Source organism: Misgurnus anguillicaudatus, chromosome 24, assembly GCF_027580225.2.
Source record: "Misgurnus anguillicaudatus chromosome 24, ASM2758022v2, whole genome shotgun sequence".
Classification (NCBI taxonomy): Eukaryota; Metazoa; Chordata; class Actinopteri; order Cypriniformes; family Cobitidae; genus Misgurnus; species Misgurnus anguillicaudatus.
The window spans coordinates 46,695,667-46,717,390 of record NC_073360.2 but is presented as its reverse complement, the minus strand read 5'-3'; the positions used below and the strand labels follow the sequence as shown (position 1 = coordinate 46,717,390).

The 21,724-nt window shown below is 38.7% G+C and overlaps 1 protein-coding gene across 1 annotated transcript in view; it reads right to left on the bottom strand.

The window, feature by feature from the left end:
* The window catches only part of LOC141361723 (protein NLRC3-like), an 843,841-nt gene that overhangs the window by 242,770 nt on the left and 579,347 nt on the right, over positions 1-21,724 (bottom strand). Inside the window, exon 6 of the mRNA XM_073863417.1 lies at positions 20,115-20,273. Coding sequence (XP_073719518.1) covers positions 20,115-20,273 — 159 coding nt within the window. The remainder of the gene's footprint in view (positions 1-20,114; positions 20,274-21,724) is intronic.

Sequence of the window (21,724 nt, the reverse complement as noted above, 5' to 3'; positions counted from 1 at the left end):
CAGATCCTACAGTATACATAGACGCAATAGGTCAACCCAGAGGTATACCAAATCAATTTAAGGCCCGAGATGAACTTAAAGCAGGTTTTGAGTCAATATTCATTTGGATTTCACAAAATAAAAATACAGAATGGATCAATTATATATACTATAACCAGCAGAGATTCATTAACCACACCAATGAAGCTTTAACTTCACTTGGAGAGCAACTAGATGCAACCAGTAAAATGACATGGCAAAATAGACTCGCGCTTAATTGGATATTATCGGATAAGGGAGGAGTGTGTATTTTATTTTCTAATTACTGCTGTACTTTCATACCTAATAATACAGCACCAGAAGGTACGTTTACAAAAGCCATGACCAAACTCAAAGAGTTACAGATTGAAATGGCAACTAATGCCGGAAGGGATGAGAAAATGTGGGATTGGTTCGATTTAAAACTAGGAGCATGGGGAGCTTGGTTAGCAAAATTAGGAATATTTGTAGGAGTAGCGATTGTTGTGTCATACCGTTATTAAAATCCCTCGTTATCAAAGCTACTGTTAAACAAATGGAAATGACAACTTATCAGGATGATAAAAAACTAAAGGCACAAAATGATCAGTCCGTGCATTACCAGGACTTACTTTACAGAACAGTAATGAACCTACAGTTAGTAAATGAATATTCAAGCACCTCTGAGGAGGATGAAAACGAGGAATAAAAGCCAAGCTCAAGCGCATGTAGGTTAAGTATAATCAAAACGTATTACACGAATCTTACTTAAAATGTATTATTAGGTAGTACTTTTGTTTTATTGATTTGAGTTTACTTTTTGTTTTGGGTTTTAGATGTATGCTTAGCTTTAGTTTATATTGGGTTTTATATGTATGCTTAGCTTTAGTTTATATTGGGGAATTTTATATTCACTTGTTTTATTCAATTTAATTTTACATGTCTCTCTGTTTATCATGCATACATAACTTAGATTGTAGTATCAATTATTTCAATTTACTTATTTTATTTGGTTTGATTTAAATTTACATTTTACTTTATGGTTATCATACATACTTAGTTTTGTTGAGTAGTTCTGGTTACTTATTTTTTGATTTAACTTTATATTTACTTTATAAATATTATGCATGCTTTACTTTATTTTGTTTATTTCTACTTACTTGGTTTGATTTTTCTTTACATTTATTTGTTCTCTATGCATACTTTATTTTTGTTTTAATTACTTACTATAGTATTGCTTTTCATTTGCCAACATTTATATATACGGTATGATTATCATGTATTTTGTACCATGTATTTACCCAATTTTACCACATATGTTCAATATAACTACAACAGCCGCAGACAAGTGCAGAACCAATTGCACAGAAACTGTTTATGTAGGACTTAAGTTCTTTTACTTTTACATTCAAAGACAAAATAAGAAGGGAAAGATGTTTGCTCTTATTGTCCATAGTTCGAAGTGCAGTGGCATAATTTAGTAATTGGTAATGTATAGTGGTTTTCTTTAACCACGATGTATAGTGATAACTGAGAAACTGAATTATGAAACGGCACTCCGGATTGAAATAAATAAACAGGAAAGTGAGGCTAGGTAAGCCTCAGAGCGGGGATTATGATGAAGTTTGTTTTAATCCGAATATAAAGGAATTAAGTATAATTTTACTTTACCATTATGTTTTTCTATATGAATATAACCATAGTTTACTAGTGTGTGTTTACCATTATGTTTTCTATATGAATATAACCATAGTTCACCATTGTGTGTATGAAATTTACCAGCATGCATTGCAGTATGTTCTTATACATGGCGAAGGTTGTTACATGTTGAAGGCTGAGACAAAAGACGTACTGTACTCTTGACAAAGTGATGCCATATGTTTTCCATATGATACAAACCATATGTTACTGAATATTAGACCATATATGGAGTACATGGGGTGGGGAGGCCAGCTTATGTATACCACTTGGGGTACAGTAAAACTTTAGTGGATCTTGCAAGATCTCCTCACGGCTTTATTTTGCTGACAATAAAGTCCATCTTTGAAATCAAAACCTAAGATTGAAGATTGTTGCATCTGAAAAAGGGAAACCACAACACTAACTATAGCATGGTTATGCAGTTAGTGTAAACACGCATGTGGTTTTGTGTGCTCGAACAGCCACACGCCGTCTCTCCGCCCATTTATGTAATCTGAGGTACTGTTTTTCATATTTTCTGACCTCTAACACAAACACACGGTGTACAGCGCTATTTTTAGCCTTTCATTGATAAAACGCCGCTGATCTGCGCATCTTTCGTTTCATTTTACAAGCGTGTGAAAGTTGTGCAATCTTATTTCACCAATATCAGAGAACGCTCTTACATATACACGGACATATAACGTTTACTTAAAACATAAGCATTGGACTCTGACATATTAGTTTCGCGTCCATGTGATTACTCCAGCTCATAATTAAATGACAGGAGAGGGACTCGTCCACAGACCATCTCCTCAGTAATCTGGAGAGAAGCGGTCGAAATAAAGAGACGGATTTAAACACCAAGTGTAAACGTAATGTACGTGTCTCTCTCGTCCACTTGTGATCTGATCGACGAAAACACATCTAAATACCAAGTGTAACAGCCCCTGTGATATTTTTCCTCGCGTGGATGAAAAAGGAGTGTTTAAGCTACGTTTATGGTTGCTTTTTGTATGTAATTTTAAGCGGACATATCACGACAATCAGACTTTTTACATGTTTAACATAAATCTGTGTGCTTTGACGGATCACACGATTGCAAATTGTTCATTTTTTTATTGCTTTTGCTTTAGCTACTGGAAGCCATGTTAACCTTGGCATGACAGGGCCACCGTACTAGTTAAAACGCGTTCCGAATGGTGGGGGCTAGAACGTATTAATCAGTTGGTTGTCATATAGAATTTTACCGCTAGATGGGAGTAGATCCTACACAGTGAGGCTTTAACTTTGATCGATTTGATCTACGCTCAACCTCTAGGGCTGCTCAAGAAAAGCGTATACGCGCAATTATCTTGACTAGGGAAATCTGGATCAAATTAGTTGGATTGCGTAAACTTAATTTACCTTTTTTGAAACCGCTTAAGCCTCGCCCCATTTGTTAGATTAGTTCAAGACAGGTTTGTAACTTTAATCCTCGCTTTTCCAAGCAAGTTTTATGAAATAGCCCTCAGATTTCACTCACATCTTAAACTTGTCTTCCACCAAAAGAACTAAAAGCTATACCTTCAATATGTTGTGAGCATCAAAATCGCTTTTTTTGCAGCACTAGGAGGGCTCGACACAACATGATACTTTGATCTCAATGCTCGAGTTCACACGTAGAGACACAGGTGATACTTCGAGCATTGTTTGTGTACACAGAGTTTACTAATAAGAAGGCTTTGAACAACTGACTTTGATTGTTTTGGTGTCTGCTTGCCGCCATCTTGCCAGTCAATATGTATCGAGAGGAGAGTAAAGATGGATAGCTCCTAAAGCATAGTTCCATATAAATGCACAGATAATTAGTTGTTTTGTCGCAAGTGAAAAACAATATCAACCTTCTAGTTGAAAAAGGAGCCTCATATGAGATTCATTCATTCGCATTTGGAAATCGATTCTTTATGTCTGGCAAAGATGGCGAGCATACCCCAAAACCAAACACCAAAAACTACAAAACCTTTCTTTTTAGTAAACTGTGTGTACACAAACAATGTTCTCAATGTTTGCGTTCATGTGTAGAGATCTAGGTGATACTTTGAGCGAAGTTTCATGTTGTGTTAAGCCTTCTTAGTGTTGTAAAAATAGTGGTAGTTTGGTAGCAGCGGACAGCGGCTGGAAGAACGCATCAGGAATCGAGTAGGCATCACACACTAACCAAGATATTGTTTTAAAGTAGAGTTTCTTTTCATAACAGTCGTGGTGCAAAATGTTGTCAGTAAAAGATAAGAAATCTGTAAATCATAGCAAGCTAGCCAATGCTTATCAGTAGCCTACTGGTACTTGGTAGATACTCAAGATGGCGGCAGGCAACTGGAATTATGTAAAAGGTCACATGACTGATATTTATGAATAGACGCATCGGTTATGTAACTTAAGTCAGTCAGGGGCCGTATTCACAAAGAATTTTATCTTACCACTAAGAGTACTCTTAAATCGCACTAAAAGATTTTAGCTATGAGTTTTCTCTTAAAAGTTATTCACAACGCCTTTCAGACCTACTTTTAGTAAGGAAAAATGATAACTCCTAAACTAAGAGTGAGTCTCCGTTGCTACGGATGACGTCAATTCTCATGCACGAGCTTCCTTGCAATGACCACGGTTATTGGTTGTTAGATGACAGGCTGTCATGCGGAACATAACACAGACGCACCAAATCATGGAATTACAACATCAAAATATGTCTGTGTCTTACAAAAAATAATAATAGTAATGCCATGGAAATGCATATATAAAAGAAAAGTCGTGAATGAAATTTAAACAAAAAACGACATTGCATTAACACTTGCTTGGTTAATTGACATCCTATTAGCCTAAATAGACTACTTAAAGCAAGGAAATGTTGCTCCTATTGAAGTAGCCAATGTAATAGTTAGAGATGCTCTGATCAGCATTTTTGGGGCCGATCACCGATTACCGATCACCAAGATCATGATCTGCCGATCGCCGATCAGTGCCGATCACAGAATGGCAGTGGAATGGGAATCTTTTATCTATAATCTAGCAGAGTTTACACCATTTGTAGAAATGAAACTAACTATAAATGATGTATATTATTGTTTTAATAGAGAATCAAATAAATAAGCACAACAAATATTTCTTCTTGCAAAGAGAAATGTAATATGCCTTTAAAAAGGTTTATGTCTGTTAAAAGTAAAATAAAACACTTCACAGTCTTTACTGTATGAATTAAATATACACGCATTCGTATGAAGTACAACAATTCTTCACTGATGAGCAGAGAGTCATTTTATTGAGAGATGAATTAGGATACTGTAGCTTTAAGACGTGGGAGAGATCGTTCTCTTCACGTGCACTGATGACAGGCTGCTGTGTATGCGTGCGGCGGGTGTCCGCAAACAAGAGCAGCTGTGAGGAAAATGGAAGTTTAAACCTTCAAAACTTTAAAACGAATGCAAGTAATAAACTTTCGGCACGAGGATGCAATAGTCTGCGATAGATATGTGTTGTATACGCTGTTCATTTGTAGCAGAGATGTGTGTGTTGCGCGTCCTCATAGAAAATACGCATATCTCTGTAAAGGCAGAGAGGGAAATCCAAATCTGCACGTCGCACATGAGCAATGGGTTACAAAATGCTCGCACTGTGTAAAATGGTCTCTAATTGCAGCTGCATCAGGAACGCTATGATGACAAAAGTAAACAGAAAAATCGGCTCATGAGATCGGCAAATTTAGCGAGTGCCGATCGCGTCATTTAATGCCGTTATCGGCCGATTACGATCGGCGGCCAATCGATCGGAGCATCACTAGTAATAGTTAAATGACGGTGGATTATGAACTCGCCAAAACGGAAAAGAAAGCCCAACTGGACGCAGAATCAGTTACTGCTGCTGGCCCAGTTGCTGCTAGAAAAAAGAAACATAATAAAAGGGAAATTCGGCACTGAGATTATGGTAGAGAAATTTTGAGTGTTTTATCTTACAGATTAGTATAAATGTTTTATATGGTATGCTTTTAATGTGTTACATGATTAAGGTCTACATGAATTAAGTTTTAAGTTGTCTCTCTGTTGCCTGCATATGAATGTGTTGTTCCACAGCTGGGCCTGGAGGAGATAAGGGGGTCCATGGTAAGGATAGCAAATAGTTGTATGATGTGTTAGAGAACAAAGACACTGAGTTTTACCACCCATGGAAGGATTTATGTACCAGCTTGGAATGTTATAGAGATAAAGCCACAGTATCACCAAGTTGTCATGAGTTATGAGAAGGAGCTAAGGGGCCTGAAGGTTTTGAGTGCTGGGCATTGGGACAGTACAGAGTGAAAGAAAGGCAGGACTATTGGACCACTATATAATATACTGAAAAACTCAGAACGGGGTCATTGTCATTATCATTTTACCAGGTGTACACCCTATGACCAGTATTGTGTTTCAAGCTGTCTGATACAATTCTTTAATAAAATACTTTGAAGAGAATTTTGCATCTCAACCGTCTCTGATTCTCCTGAAAAAATCCACGACATTATTGGCGCTGCGAGCAGGGTTACAAGAGAGAACATTGGACAACCGAGTGGGATCGTTCAGAGGCCGTTCACGGTCGGGGGGAGATGTTCTCCATCCTGAGTCGATTGTCTCTTTTTTGTGGGTGTTAAACTGCTAAGGCTGGCCAGCCGCTTGCTTCTTAAATTAAGGTAAGCAAAGCGTTATAGCATTTTTTCACCTGCATTGATGAGATTTTTGACTCTGTTTGGAAAACACAGACAGCCCGGCGTTTTCATTTGAATTCCTGAATTCTCTCTGTAACTCATAAACTAACTAGTATTGCGATTAATGAGAAGGGACTTGTGGATGATATTACAAGATAAATTATCTCTAATAGGGAAACCTGGTCTTCCGAGTAGGTGTACTCTTATCTGAGGGTCAAGAGGACCCAGCTGTGAAACAGTTGATGGAAATTAATATTAACATAGCCAAGAGGGCGTTGACTGTTAATAGCCAAGAGGGCATTTAATTATACTAAATTTTGCTGATTTTATGGACTCAAACTAAAACATTAATTTTGAAACTAAATTTTGTAAAGCCAGTGGGCTGATTTAAATAAGAGTATCTGAGATGAGTACGGATATATCTTTTTAAAGGAAAGAGAACCAGTGGGTTTGATCGTTAGTTGTTTTTTGATGTAACTGGTTAAGTTACGAAACAAAAGTGAGATAAGAGAGAGATTTTTGTTGAGGGAAAACCAGTGGGTTGCTTAAATGAGTATTTGTGAGTAATTTATCGATGAACTTTGATACTATAAATTGCTCTATGAAACAAATATGAAGAGTTTGCATAGTGTGGGTACCACGGTGCTTAGAATGTGCAGACGAGGGTGAGCGAGAGAGTTTGGAGTGCGGGAAAAACCAGTGGGTTGCTTGAGTGAGTGTTTATGTGTGCCTCTATCGATGAACTGTGATACTATAGGGAGCTCACTGATATGGACACTGTGTTTAAGGGTGCTTTATCGATGAACTGTGATACTATAAAGTATTCTTTGAGTTGAACACAGTGTTTAAGGGTAATTTATCGATGAACTATGATACTATAAGTTACTCTATCAAATAAACTCGGGAGAGACAAGGGAAAAGCTTCGGTCCAACTTAAAGTTAAAAAAAGTGTTTATTAATTGTTGCATGGTAAGGACTTACCATAAGTGAATAGTTTTAAAAACGTCCCAAAAGAAAAGGATTTCTGCATCTTATTAAACTCATATGAAAATTTTGATTTTGAATGTTAGGGGTAAGAGTTATCCTGTGTGAAAAATATTGTCCGTGATTGAATGTCAGTTGTGACTGAAAACATTGAATTTTGGTGGAACCTGAACTCTTTGTCTAGTATTGAAAAGTCATTATTGAGTGTATTTGATTTAACAAAAGAAGAGTTAACAGAAGGAAGTTTAACCATTAAAACAGTAGTGTCTGAGATCAATACAGTTACGTCTGCATTTAAAATAGCCCAATTAATCAGAGGGATCTTTTTTGTTAGTTTTAGTTAGCCTGAGATAAGAAGTTTTTCCAGTTGTAAGATTTATGTGTCAAAGATAATTGTGGGATATAGAGAACTGAGCATTGTAAGTGCTAAGTTTAAATTTGAATCAAATCTTAAAAGTGGTTGTGTGACAGATAAAGTGATTGGTGAAGAGGAGATCATTTACATACTTGTGGGACCCTTTGTGATTTATTCCAGTCGCATGACTGGAACATTTTATAGTGCAGAGAAGTGCATTGAATTATTGGTAAATAAATAAAGTAAACAACCATTCAGTGTAACATGGAAGCAGCAACAAAAGAATTAGAGCGTGCTATCACTGTGGCCCCGGTGGAATGGTGTAACTTACAAGACAAAGGCTTTGATGGTAAAGCATTGGCTAAGTGGTGTAATGATCTAAAATGGTATACCAGAAGTAACAAATATAAAAAAAGGAGAGCAGCCTCCCTTTCACTGGCCAGAACAGGGAACATGGAATAAAGAAAAAACAAAGAGTATGAAAATTTGGATGACTAATTACATAGCTAATCAGGAGTTAAAAGCAAAGAAGGATGGAAAGAAAGAGAAGAGGAAAGCTTTGTTAGATGGAATGGAATTGTGGGAAAAAGCTAGAGGTTGCTGGAGTAAGGAAGCTGAAAGAGTGATGGCTGATAGGGAAGAGGTCAGAGCTCAAGAGCTGGCAAAGCAAAACGAAAGAATAGAAAAGATAAGATTGCTAGAACAGCCATTAGACACTGCAAACCAATTACCTGTGATAACTACAAAAGTTAAGCCACCGCCCTATGCACCGCCCACTGCCCAGGATTCCCTCAATCCATGCCCTCCCTCTACCACGCACACAATCACCCCTCCCTTCACCACTCTCTCTGAAAGTAACCCTCCCTTCCCTGCTCTCACTCCAGCCCCAACCACCCCTGTTGCTTCACCAAATGCTAGTACACTGTATCCAGTTATTAAAGGAACTATGCAGCTTAAAGGGGAATTAGAAGTTGAGGGAAATTTGGAACTTTATGATGAGATGAATAGAGGAAAGGAAGAATCAATCAGTGAACAAAGTCAGGCAGCAGGAGGAGCTAGTCAGTATACCAGGACTCAGCTAGAACATCTGGATCGACTAATTGAACAGAGAGCAAAGGAAATAACAGAATTAACTAAAGATGTGAAGCATTTGGGTTTAGTAGGGCTATCACAGGACAGAGAGCTGGGTAAAAGATTACAAGAGGAAGAAAGGATGATTTTGGAGCAAGAAAGGCAGGATAGAGAGAGAGCAAAAGAAAGGGTGCTTAAGCAACAAAAGGTTAGGGCAATGCATGCTATGGAACAGAGAAAGCGAGAAACTGACGAATGGCTAAATATGAAAATGACACAAGAGTACCCAGCCTCTAAAGGTGGTATAGATATGACAAAAATGTCAGGACCTGATGGATTAAGAACTTACAGAGCTAAGATGTTGGTAGAGGAGAGAAACAGAGATTTGGAGTATAGGGACACATTAGCTTTAGACTTTGACCCAATGGAGGACAGATCCCCATTATTGAAAAGTACCCCTAGAGGTGGAATGAATGAGCCAGGTGTAAGTGTATTTCCATTGCGTATTGAAGGAAAAACGGCTGTGTATGTTCCATGGGCTCATAGGGATTTAGAGACTATAATAAATTTGTTGCCAAGTTTAAGAGACGGTGCTGGTCCCTGGATTGCTGCGTTGGAGAAAGAAACGCAAGGTAAAAGATTGGCGGTGGGTGACATAAAAGCATTACTGGCAAAAATTACTAGTTTAAGAGAAATGGAGGATGTGTTGTGGTTAGCAGGTATGGGACAGAGTGTGGTTTCGTCTGATTTTGACGGCCAGGCTATTGACTGTTACAGAGGCAGACTTTGGGGTGCCTTGAGAACTGAATTTCCTGTCAAGTTTGACAGCACCAAACTGACCCCCGCTGCACTGGGTCAGGAGGACTGTGCACTGTGGATTGCTAAAAACATGCAAATTTGGAGAGGGCAGGGGCTGAGAAAAGATCCTACTGACCCAAGAGACTTTGAAACCAGACTTTTCAGAAAGGAACTGCTGGACGCACTGCCAGTGTCTGTGCAAAACAAACTGAGTGACACCCCAGGGCTAGATGCAATGCCACACAGCCAGTGGGTGGAGACCCTGAAACACCATGCTTCCAAACACCAGAAATACGAAAGAGACTTAGAGCAACAAGCTAAAGAGACAGAACGAAAGCTGGCTCAAGTTAGTCTGGAGGAAAAGAAAAGAAACAAAGATATTAGTAAGGCCCCCAGGGAAACCTATGTAGTGGGATGGGCAGGGTCATATGAGTCAGCGAGCCACTCTCAGGACGAAAAGGTTGCAACACACCCTCCTAACAAGTCTGAACAGGTAGCTGATCTGCCAAAACAAGCTGCGGATCAAACCCAAAATCGGAACCCATGGCAGCATCCCCATGGCGCAGCCCCGTCTCAGCAAGTAGTTGTGAATGTGATGGCACCTAATGGACAAAGTAGAGGATTTAGTGTTCGAAAATGGTCAAGAGGTAGAGGAAGGGGATATTTTCAGAACAGGGCATCCGCTGATCTGGGTCCATATTTCGGGCAAAACAATGTTTGCTGGGGATGTGGGGAGAATACTCATGCTAGGCGTGACTGTCCAACAAACCCATGGAAGCAATAGGGGTGTTCGGAGGATCCCATTAACCAACAGGTAGCATTATCCGAAAATGATTGGGAAGAACCCAAATTAACATGCATAATTAATGGAGTAAAAATTGAATGTTTAATTGACACCGGAGCTACATGCAGCTCAATTGATCCAAAATTGGTACCTGGGGTTGTTGCATCACAATCATCTGTTAGAACAATGGGATTCTCTGGAAAACCTATGGAAATGTGTCTGTCAGAACCAATTAAGGTTCAGATAGAAGGAAAAACTGTTGTAAATCAATTTCTGATGGCACCTCAGGTTCCGATCACATTAATTGGAAGGGACATTTTGTGTAAATTAAATGCTACTATCAAAACCACACCACAGGGATTAACATTGCAGTGTTTAACCAAAATAACTAAACAGGAGTTAACCCCTTTAATTAGACCAGAAGTATATTGGATTGGGAAATTGGATGAAATGATGGCGGCTGCCAGGAAAAAAACTAAAGATTTTCAGGGACGAAAGCCAAGATTTGAGGGTCACTGTACAATGAAATATTGCCTCAAAGGAGAGGATTTACAGTTTGAACAAAGATTCAAATTAGGAGAAGAAATTGAGTTGAGAAGTGAAGGAGTGCTGGTTTGCGAGGCTGGAGTAGCAGTGAGGATCAGCGGTTGTAAGTTAGATAATTTTGCTGTGGAAGGAAGTCACCCCCATCTGACTGTGTGGGTGTGGGGAAATCATAGGGCTAGGGACCTAGGACCTTATGTGAAAAAGTCATATTCCATTGAATGGGAAGAAGGAGAGGAAGGCTGGATGGAGAACAGGGAGCTAGGCTGGTATCTAATTCCATTAGAAATGACTGAGGCAGGAATACAGCAGAAGCAAATAATTTTACAGGACAGCAGCACAAAGGAGCAGGTAATTGAGATGTTACCTCAGGAGTTATGGGCGACAGGTGAGTTTGATGTGGGTGAGATGACCAATGTTGAACCAGTAGTAATTGACATTAAAGCAGGAAGCAGAAGACCATTCAAACGACAGTACAGGTTGTCAGATGAGGCCAGAGAAGGGATCAGGCCAGTAATTGAGGGAATGTTGCATGCAGGAGTACTGGTTGAAAGTAAGTCAGAGTGTAATACACCAATTCTTCCAGTTAGGAAGCCAAATGGGAAATGGAGATTAGTACATGATTTACGAGCAGTAAATGAGATCACTAAGCCTATTGAGGCTGTAGTACCAAATCCATATGTTATTTTAAACAACATTGACCCAAGCAAAAAATGGTTTAGCACCATCGATCTGACTTCTGCATTTTTTACTGTTCCATTGAGCAACGCAAGCAGGGATCTGTTTGCATTCACATTTGAGGGTAGAAAATACTCTTATAAACGTCTTCCCATGGGCTTTGTCCATTCGCCTCATTTGTTTAACCAATTGTTAAAAGATAACCTAGTTATCCCCAGAGATGAGAGAGGAGTGTGTTTGCAATATGTAGATGACATCCTAATTGCACATGACACAAAAGAGGGTTGTATAGAGCTAACAAAAGCAGTTCTGGAAGAACTGAACCGGATAGGGATGAAAGTATCAAAAGAAAAGCTAATGGTTGCCGAAACTAGTGTACAATACCTAGGAAGAGTAATCTCAGAAGGGCAAAAAGAAATTTGTGACAAACACCACAGAACCATGCTTGACTATCCAAAGCCGAACACAGTGAAGCAAATGATGGCTTTTTTGGGAGCTACAGGGTACTGTAGTGAGTTCATACCAGAATATGCCAGTAAGGCAAAGTCATTGAGAGAAATGATGAAGGCTACTGGTGTAAAAAACCTGTCAGGATTGTTGAATTGGACAGAAACAGAACATAGAGACTTTGCGGAATTGAAAAAGGCGGTAGCTCTTGTAGGAAAATTAGGGATGCCTGATTACAAACAGCCATTTTTGGTTGATGTGGCAGTATTCAAAGATGGCCTAGCCACGGCAGTAATGCATCAAAAGCAGGGAACAGTAGACAGGCCTTTAGCATGGTACTCAACCTATTTAGAAGATATGCCTGATGCCAGCATGTGTGAGAAGGGGCTAGAAGCGTTACACTGGGCATACAAAAAAGCTTCACAGATAGCACTAAGTGCTGAAATAGAGTTAAGATCAACACATGAAGTGGTGGGAATCCTAGAGCAGGAAAGGTTTAATTTGTCTCCAAACAGGAGAATGAGATATTGGATGCTACTGGAAAAAGGAAACTTAAAGGTAAGAACACTGAAAACCAAAAATGAGGCTGAAGCATTATTGTACTGTAGAGAGGGTTCGCCACACAGTTGTATGACAGAAGGCCTTAAAGACATGAAACTGAGAGCAGACTTGGGTTACGAAGGGGATCCAGGTTACAAGCATTTGTTTGTTGATGGTTCATGCTATAAAAATTAGATAGGTCAGAGTTGCATGGGATATAGTGTGATCCTAGGAGATCCAGCGACTGACAAATTTAAAGTATTGAGGCGTGAGAGGGTGTGGCATGGGCACATGTCTGCCCAGCGTGCAGAGTTAATGGCTTTAATTGAAGCATGTGAAATTGGAAATGGTCAGGAAATCAATGTATATACTGACTCCGCCTACGGGCATGGTGTGGTGCATTATTTTGGGGGAATATGGCGTGAAAATGGGTTTAAGCGAAGTAACGGCCACCCAATTAAACATCTTACAGAGATCACACAACTATTTGAGGCAATACAAAAACCAGCTAAAGTAAATGTAATTAAGTGTGCAGCACACACAAAAGGAGATTCATTCATTGACAAAGGAAATGAAAAAGCAGATGAGGAAGCAAAATTAGGCGCGGCAAAACCAGAGCAAGCTGAAACCATGACCATGGTAGTGACAAGGTCAGGTAAAAAGAATAACAGTGAACAGGTGAGCATTTTTGCAGACGTAACAGTAGATGAAATCAGAGAAATGCAAAATACAGCTTCACAAATTGAAAAGATGGAGTGGCAAAGTAGAGGTGTTGTCAATGTAAAAGGTTTGTGGAGAACAGAGCAACAACAATTAGTAATACCATCTAGAATGGAGAAAATGGTAATGATGAACGCGCATGGTAGTGAACATTGCGCGAGGGGGGAGATGGTAGATAAGATTTTGAGACAACAGGGTTTCTGGTTTATCAATATGCAAAACAAGATAAGCCAGTTTTTGTCAGAGTGCGACATATGTATGAAAAGAAATGTCAAACCAGCAGTACACCCAATGCGTCTGTTTCCAAGTGTGGAAGGACCATTTGTGCATCTAGTGATGGATTTTGTAGACATGATCCAACCAATTGAAGGGAAACGTTATCTTCTAGTTATCACAGATAAGTTTTCTCGTTGGACTGAGGCTTTTCCAGTAAGAAAGCAGAGTGCGGAAGCAGTGGCTGGAGCACTTATGAGGGAAGTGGTCCCAAGATTTGGGCTTCCCAAGGTATTACAGTCAGATAATGGACCAGGCTTTCAGGCCAACCTGTTGAGAAAAGCACTTGCTAGGGTAGGAATAACCCAAAAATTTGGATCAGTGTATCATCCACAGTCTCAAGGGGCGGTTGAGAGGTGTAACGGTATACTTAAATCAAAAATAGCCAAAATCTGTGCACAGACTAAACTGAATTGGGTTCAGGCCTTACCAATAGCGCTCATGGCCATAAGATCTAGTACTAACAGGGAAACGCGTTTATCTCCTCATGAAATGGTAACCGGGAGACCAATGTTTAAAGCAAATCAAAAAGAAATTAATTTGGAGCATGTGGAAGATTTAAAAAATGAAATGAATGAATATATTGCTGCACTGATGAGAAACCATAAAGCTATTTTACAGATTGAAAGCAGGCCCAGAGAGACACCTGGTGACGAGGAGAGTGCAACACCATTTCCTGTGGGAACGTGGGTGTACATCAAAGTCTACCAGCGTAAGTGGAGCGACCCCAGAAGGGAGGGGCCCTATGAGGTGACTGCTGCTAGTCCAACAGCTGTACAGGTAAAAGGCTCAAAGCTGTGGTACCACAACACTCATTGCATATCTGCACAATCTCCAAGGCCACCTGAAACTGCATCTCATAACTGAACTGATGAATATCATATAAATGAATTCTGAAGCTTTTTCCTTAGATCCAGAGGTGTGGATAGTGCCAACAAACCAATACGAAATTGAGGCACTCTGCGGGACATTACCTGTGGGTAAACGTAAAAATTGTGAAAAAGTATTAAAAGAAGACTCGAGTATAATTGCTGTAGGATGTACAATCATACAAAAGTATATGTTTTCTGAGAGAATAAGAGTATTTTTTCATTGTGTAAAAGAATTCTATCCAAGCATCCAAAAAGGGGAAAATAAATATCAACAGGTAATTTTTAAAGAAACACCAAAATCATGGAGTCAAATAGAGATGCAGGAATGGTGGGTAATAGAAACTCATCCCAGGTTAATTGCAGAGTAAAAGAAACAGGATGGTCAGTACGGGAGCTATGTGAAATTGTGTCAAAAAAAATAAGAATGACTGTGGTTGTAATTCTGGGGTTGTGTGTGTTAGGAATGATGGTGTTAATGATTACAGAAGATACATTTGAGAGAGCAAGAAATGGTAAGTTGGTGATTATCAAAGGTGAGAACCCAGGGAAGACATACAGACCTGTTACTTCAGTATATCAAGAAAATGATACCTGGTGGAAAAGGGTAGATGAAAGAGATAGAACCAGACGTAGACGATCAATGGCTAGACATTCAAGTGGAACACCAATATTAAGGTTTCAGGTAGGGGAAACTAAAACTTACAAAGTGGATTTTTGTTGTGTGGCACATTGCACAGGGGATCATAAGAGTTATCAAGGGAGTGACAAATATATTTGTGTTACTGTTGAGGGAATTTCTTACTTGCAGTGGTGTCCAGAATGGAAGTATGTAGGTTGGAACACTAGCCCACAATCATGGGGTTACACTCCTTGGGCGGCACAGAAAAGAATTACAGAAACTGGGAACTTGCTAGAAAGATTGAGCATTATTAAAGGAAGCAGCCCAGAAAATTGTAGGGAAGGGGAATGTAATCCATTAATAATCACGTTAAAAGATGCGGGTGCATCAGATGGAGGACTGTTTGTGTTAGGAGCAGATATGTCTGGAAAAGACCCAAAGGGTCAGTTTCTTATAGATATTTGGCAGAAATCAGAGCCAAGGCCAAAAGAAACAGAAAAATCAGAGGAGGCAGATCCATTAACCGATTATGTATTGACCCCAACTGTTATTAATGTTACAACTGTAGAAGAGAAATTAGCAATAGAAACTGGGTTTGGAGATCATAATGAATGGTTTGAATGGGTAATGTATACAGCAAGGCAAGTGGGTGTGTCTGATTGCATTGCATGTGCTACGGCAAGACCAAGTCTGGCCACCACACCATTTCGGTTGAATGAAGAAAATGATAAACAAGGTTTAATGTGTATGATCAAAGCATTTAAGGGTGTAGAGGATGAAGAGTGCATGACTGTTTCTTACTTGTTTCCAAAGATGAAAATGTATATTCCACCAAATATACAGGCTTATAAGGGTAATTATACATGTTTTAAAAGAACCATGGGACACGACAATGTTAAACATTTTACAGATGGGTGGTGCCACAGTGAAATTGATGTTACAAATGACAAGGAGGGATACAAGGCAAGCTGGTTTATAGGCCAGACCACCGGAAGGGCAGACGTATGGTGGATGTGTGGTGACATGAAGATAAGGCCAAGTTTGAGAGTAAATTGGAAGGGAACCTGTACCCTTGTACAATTAATAATGCCATTTCAAATGTTTTCATTACCTGATTTTGGGAACCTACATGATAAAATAAGTGGTAAGAGTATTAACAGGGAGAAAAGAAACTTGCCTGGGGGGTCTTTTGATAAGAGAGTGTATATTGATGCCATTGGGGTTCCAAGGGGGGTGCCAGATGAATACAAAGCAAGAAATCAAATTGCTGCAGGTTTTGAGTCAATCATTTTCTGGTGGTCAACCCTCAACAAAAATGTCGACTGGATCAATTATTTGTATTACAATCAACAAAGATTTGTAAATTATACCCGTGATGCCGTTAAGGGGATAGCTGAACAATTGGGACCAACTTCACTAATGGCACAACAAAACAGGTTAGCGCTAGATATGTTGTTAGCGGAAAGGGGCGGAGTTTGCCGGATGATATCGGCCGCGTGGTGTTGTACATTCGTTCCTAACAATACTGCCCCTGATGGGAGCATTACCAGGGCATTAGAAGGTTTGACCGCCTTGTCAAATGAATTGGCTGAGAATGCTGGAATCGATGACCCATTTACAAAAATGATGGAAAACTGGTTTGGGAAGTGGAGTACACTGATAACTTCTATACTGATGTCAGCTGCTGTAGCTGTTGCTATCATTGCATTGTGTGGTTGTTGTTGCATACCATGTATCAGGGGTTTGATTGAGAAAACTATTGATAAAGGAATGGGTAAGATAATGTACCAACGGGTACAAATTAGAGAGGACGACGAGGGAGATCAATTTGAGGACAATATCCATGTGTGATGGGGAACCAACGAGGCTCTAGTACCCTCCTCCCTCACACGGCCCTCTACGCGTGCAAAGCGCATGGGTTGAAGACCGTCGAAAGCTGGAAGATGCACCCTACACATATACATATAGAATTCATGTTTCTTAGAAAGACTCTGTGTGGACTGCCCACCAGAGCAAAACACTCTCATGTGAGAATCATTATGTTACTGGTCATGTTAAACTGGACATAGGGTGTCACTTATACTAATGCATTTATTATTTTTTATTAATATTTATAATTTTTTGCATGTGTTATCATTCATTAACAAGGTATTATTGTTTGCATTTATTATTTTTTATTACAAGTTATAATCTTTTATTAGTAATGCAAGTTGCAAACCTGAAGTGTGTGTAAAATAGGGAAAGGGATGGTTTTAAGCATCACTGTCCACGGTGTGATGACAGTGTAACAAGCCTGGTAAGTGACTGATGGTCCAGGAATCTCCTGGGGGTGGAGGTAAAACATCCACCTAGCACGGCTTACCAGAAAGTGAAAAGAAATTTTTGAAAAGATGATATGCTTGCTTTTGATCTAAAATTAAATGTTATGTTATATTTTTCATGTTGTTAATCGTTACTCTTTTTTTTTTTTACATGTGGTTTATTATCATTTAAAGGGTAACCCGTGTGAAATGACTGTTGAGACTAGAAAAGTGACTGAGGGTCTGGCCTTAATTGTCAGGGGTATTTTATTCTTTTATATGTTTTCTTTCTTAAAGTACCTAGCCCGGCTTCTCTGGTATCATCAGTCGTATTTGCAGGGTGGTTATCGAAAACGTTTAGTTTCCGAAGGGCGATATATGTTAGAGAAATTTTGAGTGTTTTATCTTACAGATTAGTATAAATGTTTTATATGGTATGCTTTTAATGTGTTACATGATTAAGGTCTACATGAATTAAGTTTTAAGTTGTCTCTCTGTTGCCTGCATATGAATGTGTAGGTCCACAGCTGGGCCTGGAGGAGATAAGGGTGTCCATGGTAAGGATAGCAAATAGTTGTATGATGTGTTAGAGAACAAAGACACTGAGTTTTACCACCCATGGGAGGATTTATGTACCAGCTTGGAATGTTATAGAGATAAAGCCACAGTATCACCAAGTTGTCATGAGTTATGAGAAGGAGCTAAGGGGCCTGAAGGTTTTGAGTGCTGGGCATTGGGACAGTACAGAGTGAAAGAAAGGCAGGACTATTGGACCACTATATAATATACTGAAAAACTCAGAACGGGGTCATTGTCATTATCATTTTACCAGGTGTACACCCTATGACCAGTATTGTGTTTCAAGCTGTCTGATACAATTCTTTAATAAAATACTTTGAAGAGAATTTTGCATCTCAACCGTCTCTGATTCTCCTGAAAAAATCCACGACAAGATATCAAGCAAAACTAAGCGTGAGACATGAGATAGTGATGCGCGGGTCAATGTATAAACAACCCGCACCCGACCAACGTTTTCAACTAACCCGCTCGCAACTCGGACCGCAAAAAAATAAAAAATATAGTGTACCCGACCCACTCCCTGGCCTGCATTTTTTAAAAGTAGTAATTGTTTGAAATAGTTAACTGGCATCTTTATTTCAAACGACCCGAATATCATAAAAAATATTTTTTGGATGACTCGTAACCGCAGGCACCCGCTCATTTTGGATCAACCCGCGCATCACTGGGGAGAGGATTTGTTTGCAGATCAATGCAGCATTCCTGCTTGTGTCGCGGACCCCTGGACGACTGCGAGAGGCGGCGGTATGCATTACAATCACAGTAGAGGGTTGAGATTGCAGCCTTTAAACGGGCATTTATAATATTAAATATATAATATCATTGTTTCATGTAATTCTAAAACTTCCTGCTTGTCATGAATGTAATGAATTATGAAACAAATGTATGTCCATGTATGTGTTAAGAAGGATCAGCACCTAAACCATTTTAAGATCCTTTGTGAATAGGTCTTGGTGAGTTAGGAGTCCTCTCGACTCCATTTAAGCTGTCCCAGACTTAGGTGCTACTTTTAGGGCTAAAATGCTTCGTGAATTACTTTTAGTGAAAAAAATTAGCAGTCCTAAAGTTAGGAGTGACAAGCACATTATTTTTAGGAGTTGCTCCTAAATTCGCCAGTTAGGAGGCGCTACTTTTAGCCTTAAAATTCTTTGTGAATACGGCCCCTGATCTCTCATTGACTTTATATATCCTTTACATTTTAGTGTGTGTTTCTTTTTCATAGAGTTTATGTTTAACTAAACCTCAGTACATGTGTGACTATCAGAGAGATTATCTTACCACATCTCTTAGTTTATTCTCAGACAGATCCAGATGTCTCAGGTGTGATGGGTTTGATCTCAGAGCTGAAGTCAGAGCAACACAATCTTCATCTGTGATATCACACCTGATCAACCTGTAGAGAACAGAGACACACAGTTTGTTCACACACAGATCAAATCTACAGTGAGTTGAATTTGTTTCTTTTCCTGTCATCATTAAGTGTTTATGAACATTTTCATTTTAGTTTCATTTATGTGTGTTTATGTTGTACTGAAACACATCAGTGATATTTTAAAGGAAAATAAATCAGTCTAATTCACATAACATTTTGTTTTATTTTTCTATTTCTGAATAATTTTACCTTTTTCTCATCATAATTCAATTTTTATCTTGTATGTAACTTCCGATAACATTTAGTGCAGTGATGAATGAACTCAACTTCATCCATTACTGAGATTAAAATCCTATAAATCCATTACAGATGTTATGATCTCTATATAGTCTCACTATAATCTATCAGTCAATATTCATTTGAAGATAATTTTGTATTAGTTTTAAATGTCTTCATGGTTTAGACTCTTCATATCTGTGAAATATACTGTAGCTACTAAATAAATTCTAGTAAGATCACTAAGATCAACTGATATGTCTGCTGCTGATTCACTGGATTTACATTTTAATAAACTTAGTTTTTGTATTCATGTATTTTTGTTGACTCTTTAGGTTGTTTATCTCATAACTATAATGATATTTAACCTTATGAGTGTTGTACAAAGATCCTGAACCTGATAGTTTGAGGTGAAACTGTGTCACTGAACCATCGGTGGGGTTTATGTCAAAATACATTATACTATCATAATCATGTTAAATTATTATTCAAGTCATTATTAGAGATGATCTTACACCAGTTTCTGTAGTTTACAGTCAGGATTCTTCAGTACATCAGAGATCAGCTTCATTCCTGAATCTCTTAGATTTTTCTGAGACAGATTCAGATGTGTCAGGTGTGATGGGTTTGATCTCAGAGCAACACAACCTTCATCTGTGATATTATTACATAGCCTGTAAAGAAATAAAGAAAATCAATAAGTGAGTTTGAAAACAACATGAGTAAATGATGACAAATGTCTGATTTTATGTGAAGATATTATTTCAAAACATGTTGTAAGATACGGCAAGTATGTACTATAAACTACTTTATACTAGGGCTGGACATTGGACAATTGACATGAATTTGGCAAGTCTATGAAGCCTACCGTGGCCGAGAAAGGCAAAACAAAATGACAAATTAAAAACAAAATGCCATGTCAAAAAAACACAATAACAATTCCAGTGACAATTAAAAACAAAATGCCATGTCAAAAAAACACAATAACAATTCCAGTAACAATTAAAAACAAAATGCCATGTCAAAAAAACACAATAACAATTCCAGTAACAATTAAAAACAAAATGCCATGTCAAAAAAACACAATAACAATTCCAGTAACAATTAAAAACAAAATGCCATGTCAAAAAAACACAATAACAATTCCAGTGACAATTAAAAACAAAATGCCATGTCAAAAAAACACAATAACAAATCCAGTGACAAATTAACAATTCAGAAAACACAACGGCAACTCAGAAAGCACAATGACAATTCACAAAAACAAATCTTTCAAACCGGAAAAGGTAGGTACATTGCGCGACTGGAATGGTTACTGCTGATTGAACGACACCTCTGTCAATCAAGACGCTACATCGCCACCAGCAGTTGAACGCTAGTGTCACAGCATGCTTGTAATGTTGTCTTCTACACAGTGTCACAAAAACAGCTAGATGATGTACAACGTGTTTTCGCTTACGAGGCGATCGAAACTTGACATTTTAAAGACAAAAAGTCGTCATTGAGCAGGATCTGTCTAATAATAAAGGTAAGTGTTTTGGTCGTTCTTCCGTTATCAAGGGTGATAGTCGTAGCTAATGGCTGCGTCCGAAAGCAGCTGACTTGTTGGCTCGCTGCTTCATGAGACAATGACTTCTGAGGCATAAAGGCAGCTCGGAAAAATACATTCTGACAGCCATGGATTCGGACATGCCTTGATGCCTTCTTGCCTTGGAATGCCGCCTCAGAAGGCAGCATTTTAGAGCTCATCTGTTATCATCTGTTAGTTTTTTGTTTTAAAAGGCCATATGATGAGCACAAACTCTTGTTGCAACCACGTTTCTTTATTACTGTTAACAACGGATTTGTAAGATGAAAATAAACCAACGTATTACTCAGTTTTAATGCAGTTGTTATTGACGAGGTAACAGTGACAGATCCATGATGAAGCTCATCATCTTCAGGTTTCTGTAAGATGATTAGAGTTTTACAGAGGTGTAAAGTACTCAAGTAAATGTACTTCGTTACTGTACTTAAGTATTTTTTGGGCTACTTTGTACTTGTACTGAGTATCAAGAATATAAACAACTTTTACTCTCTACTCAATTACATTTTTGATTGGGTATTTGTACTCTTTACTCCACTA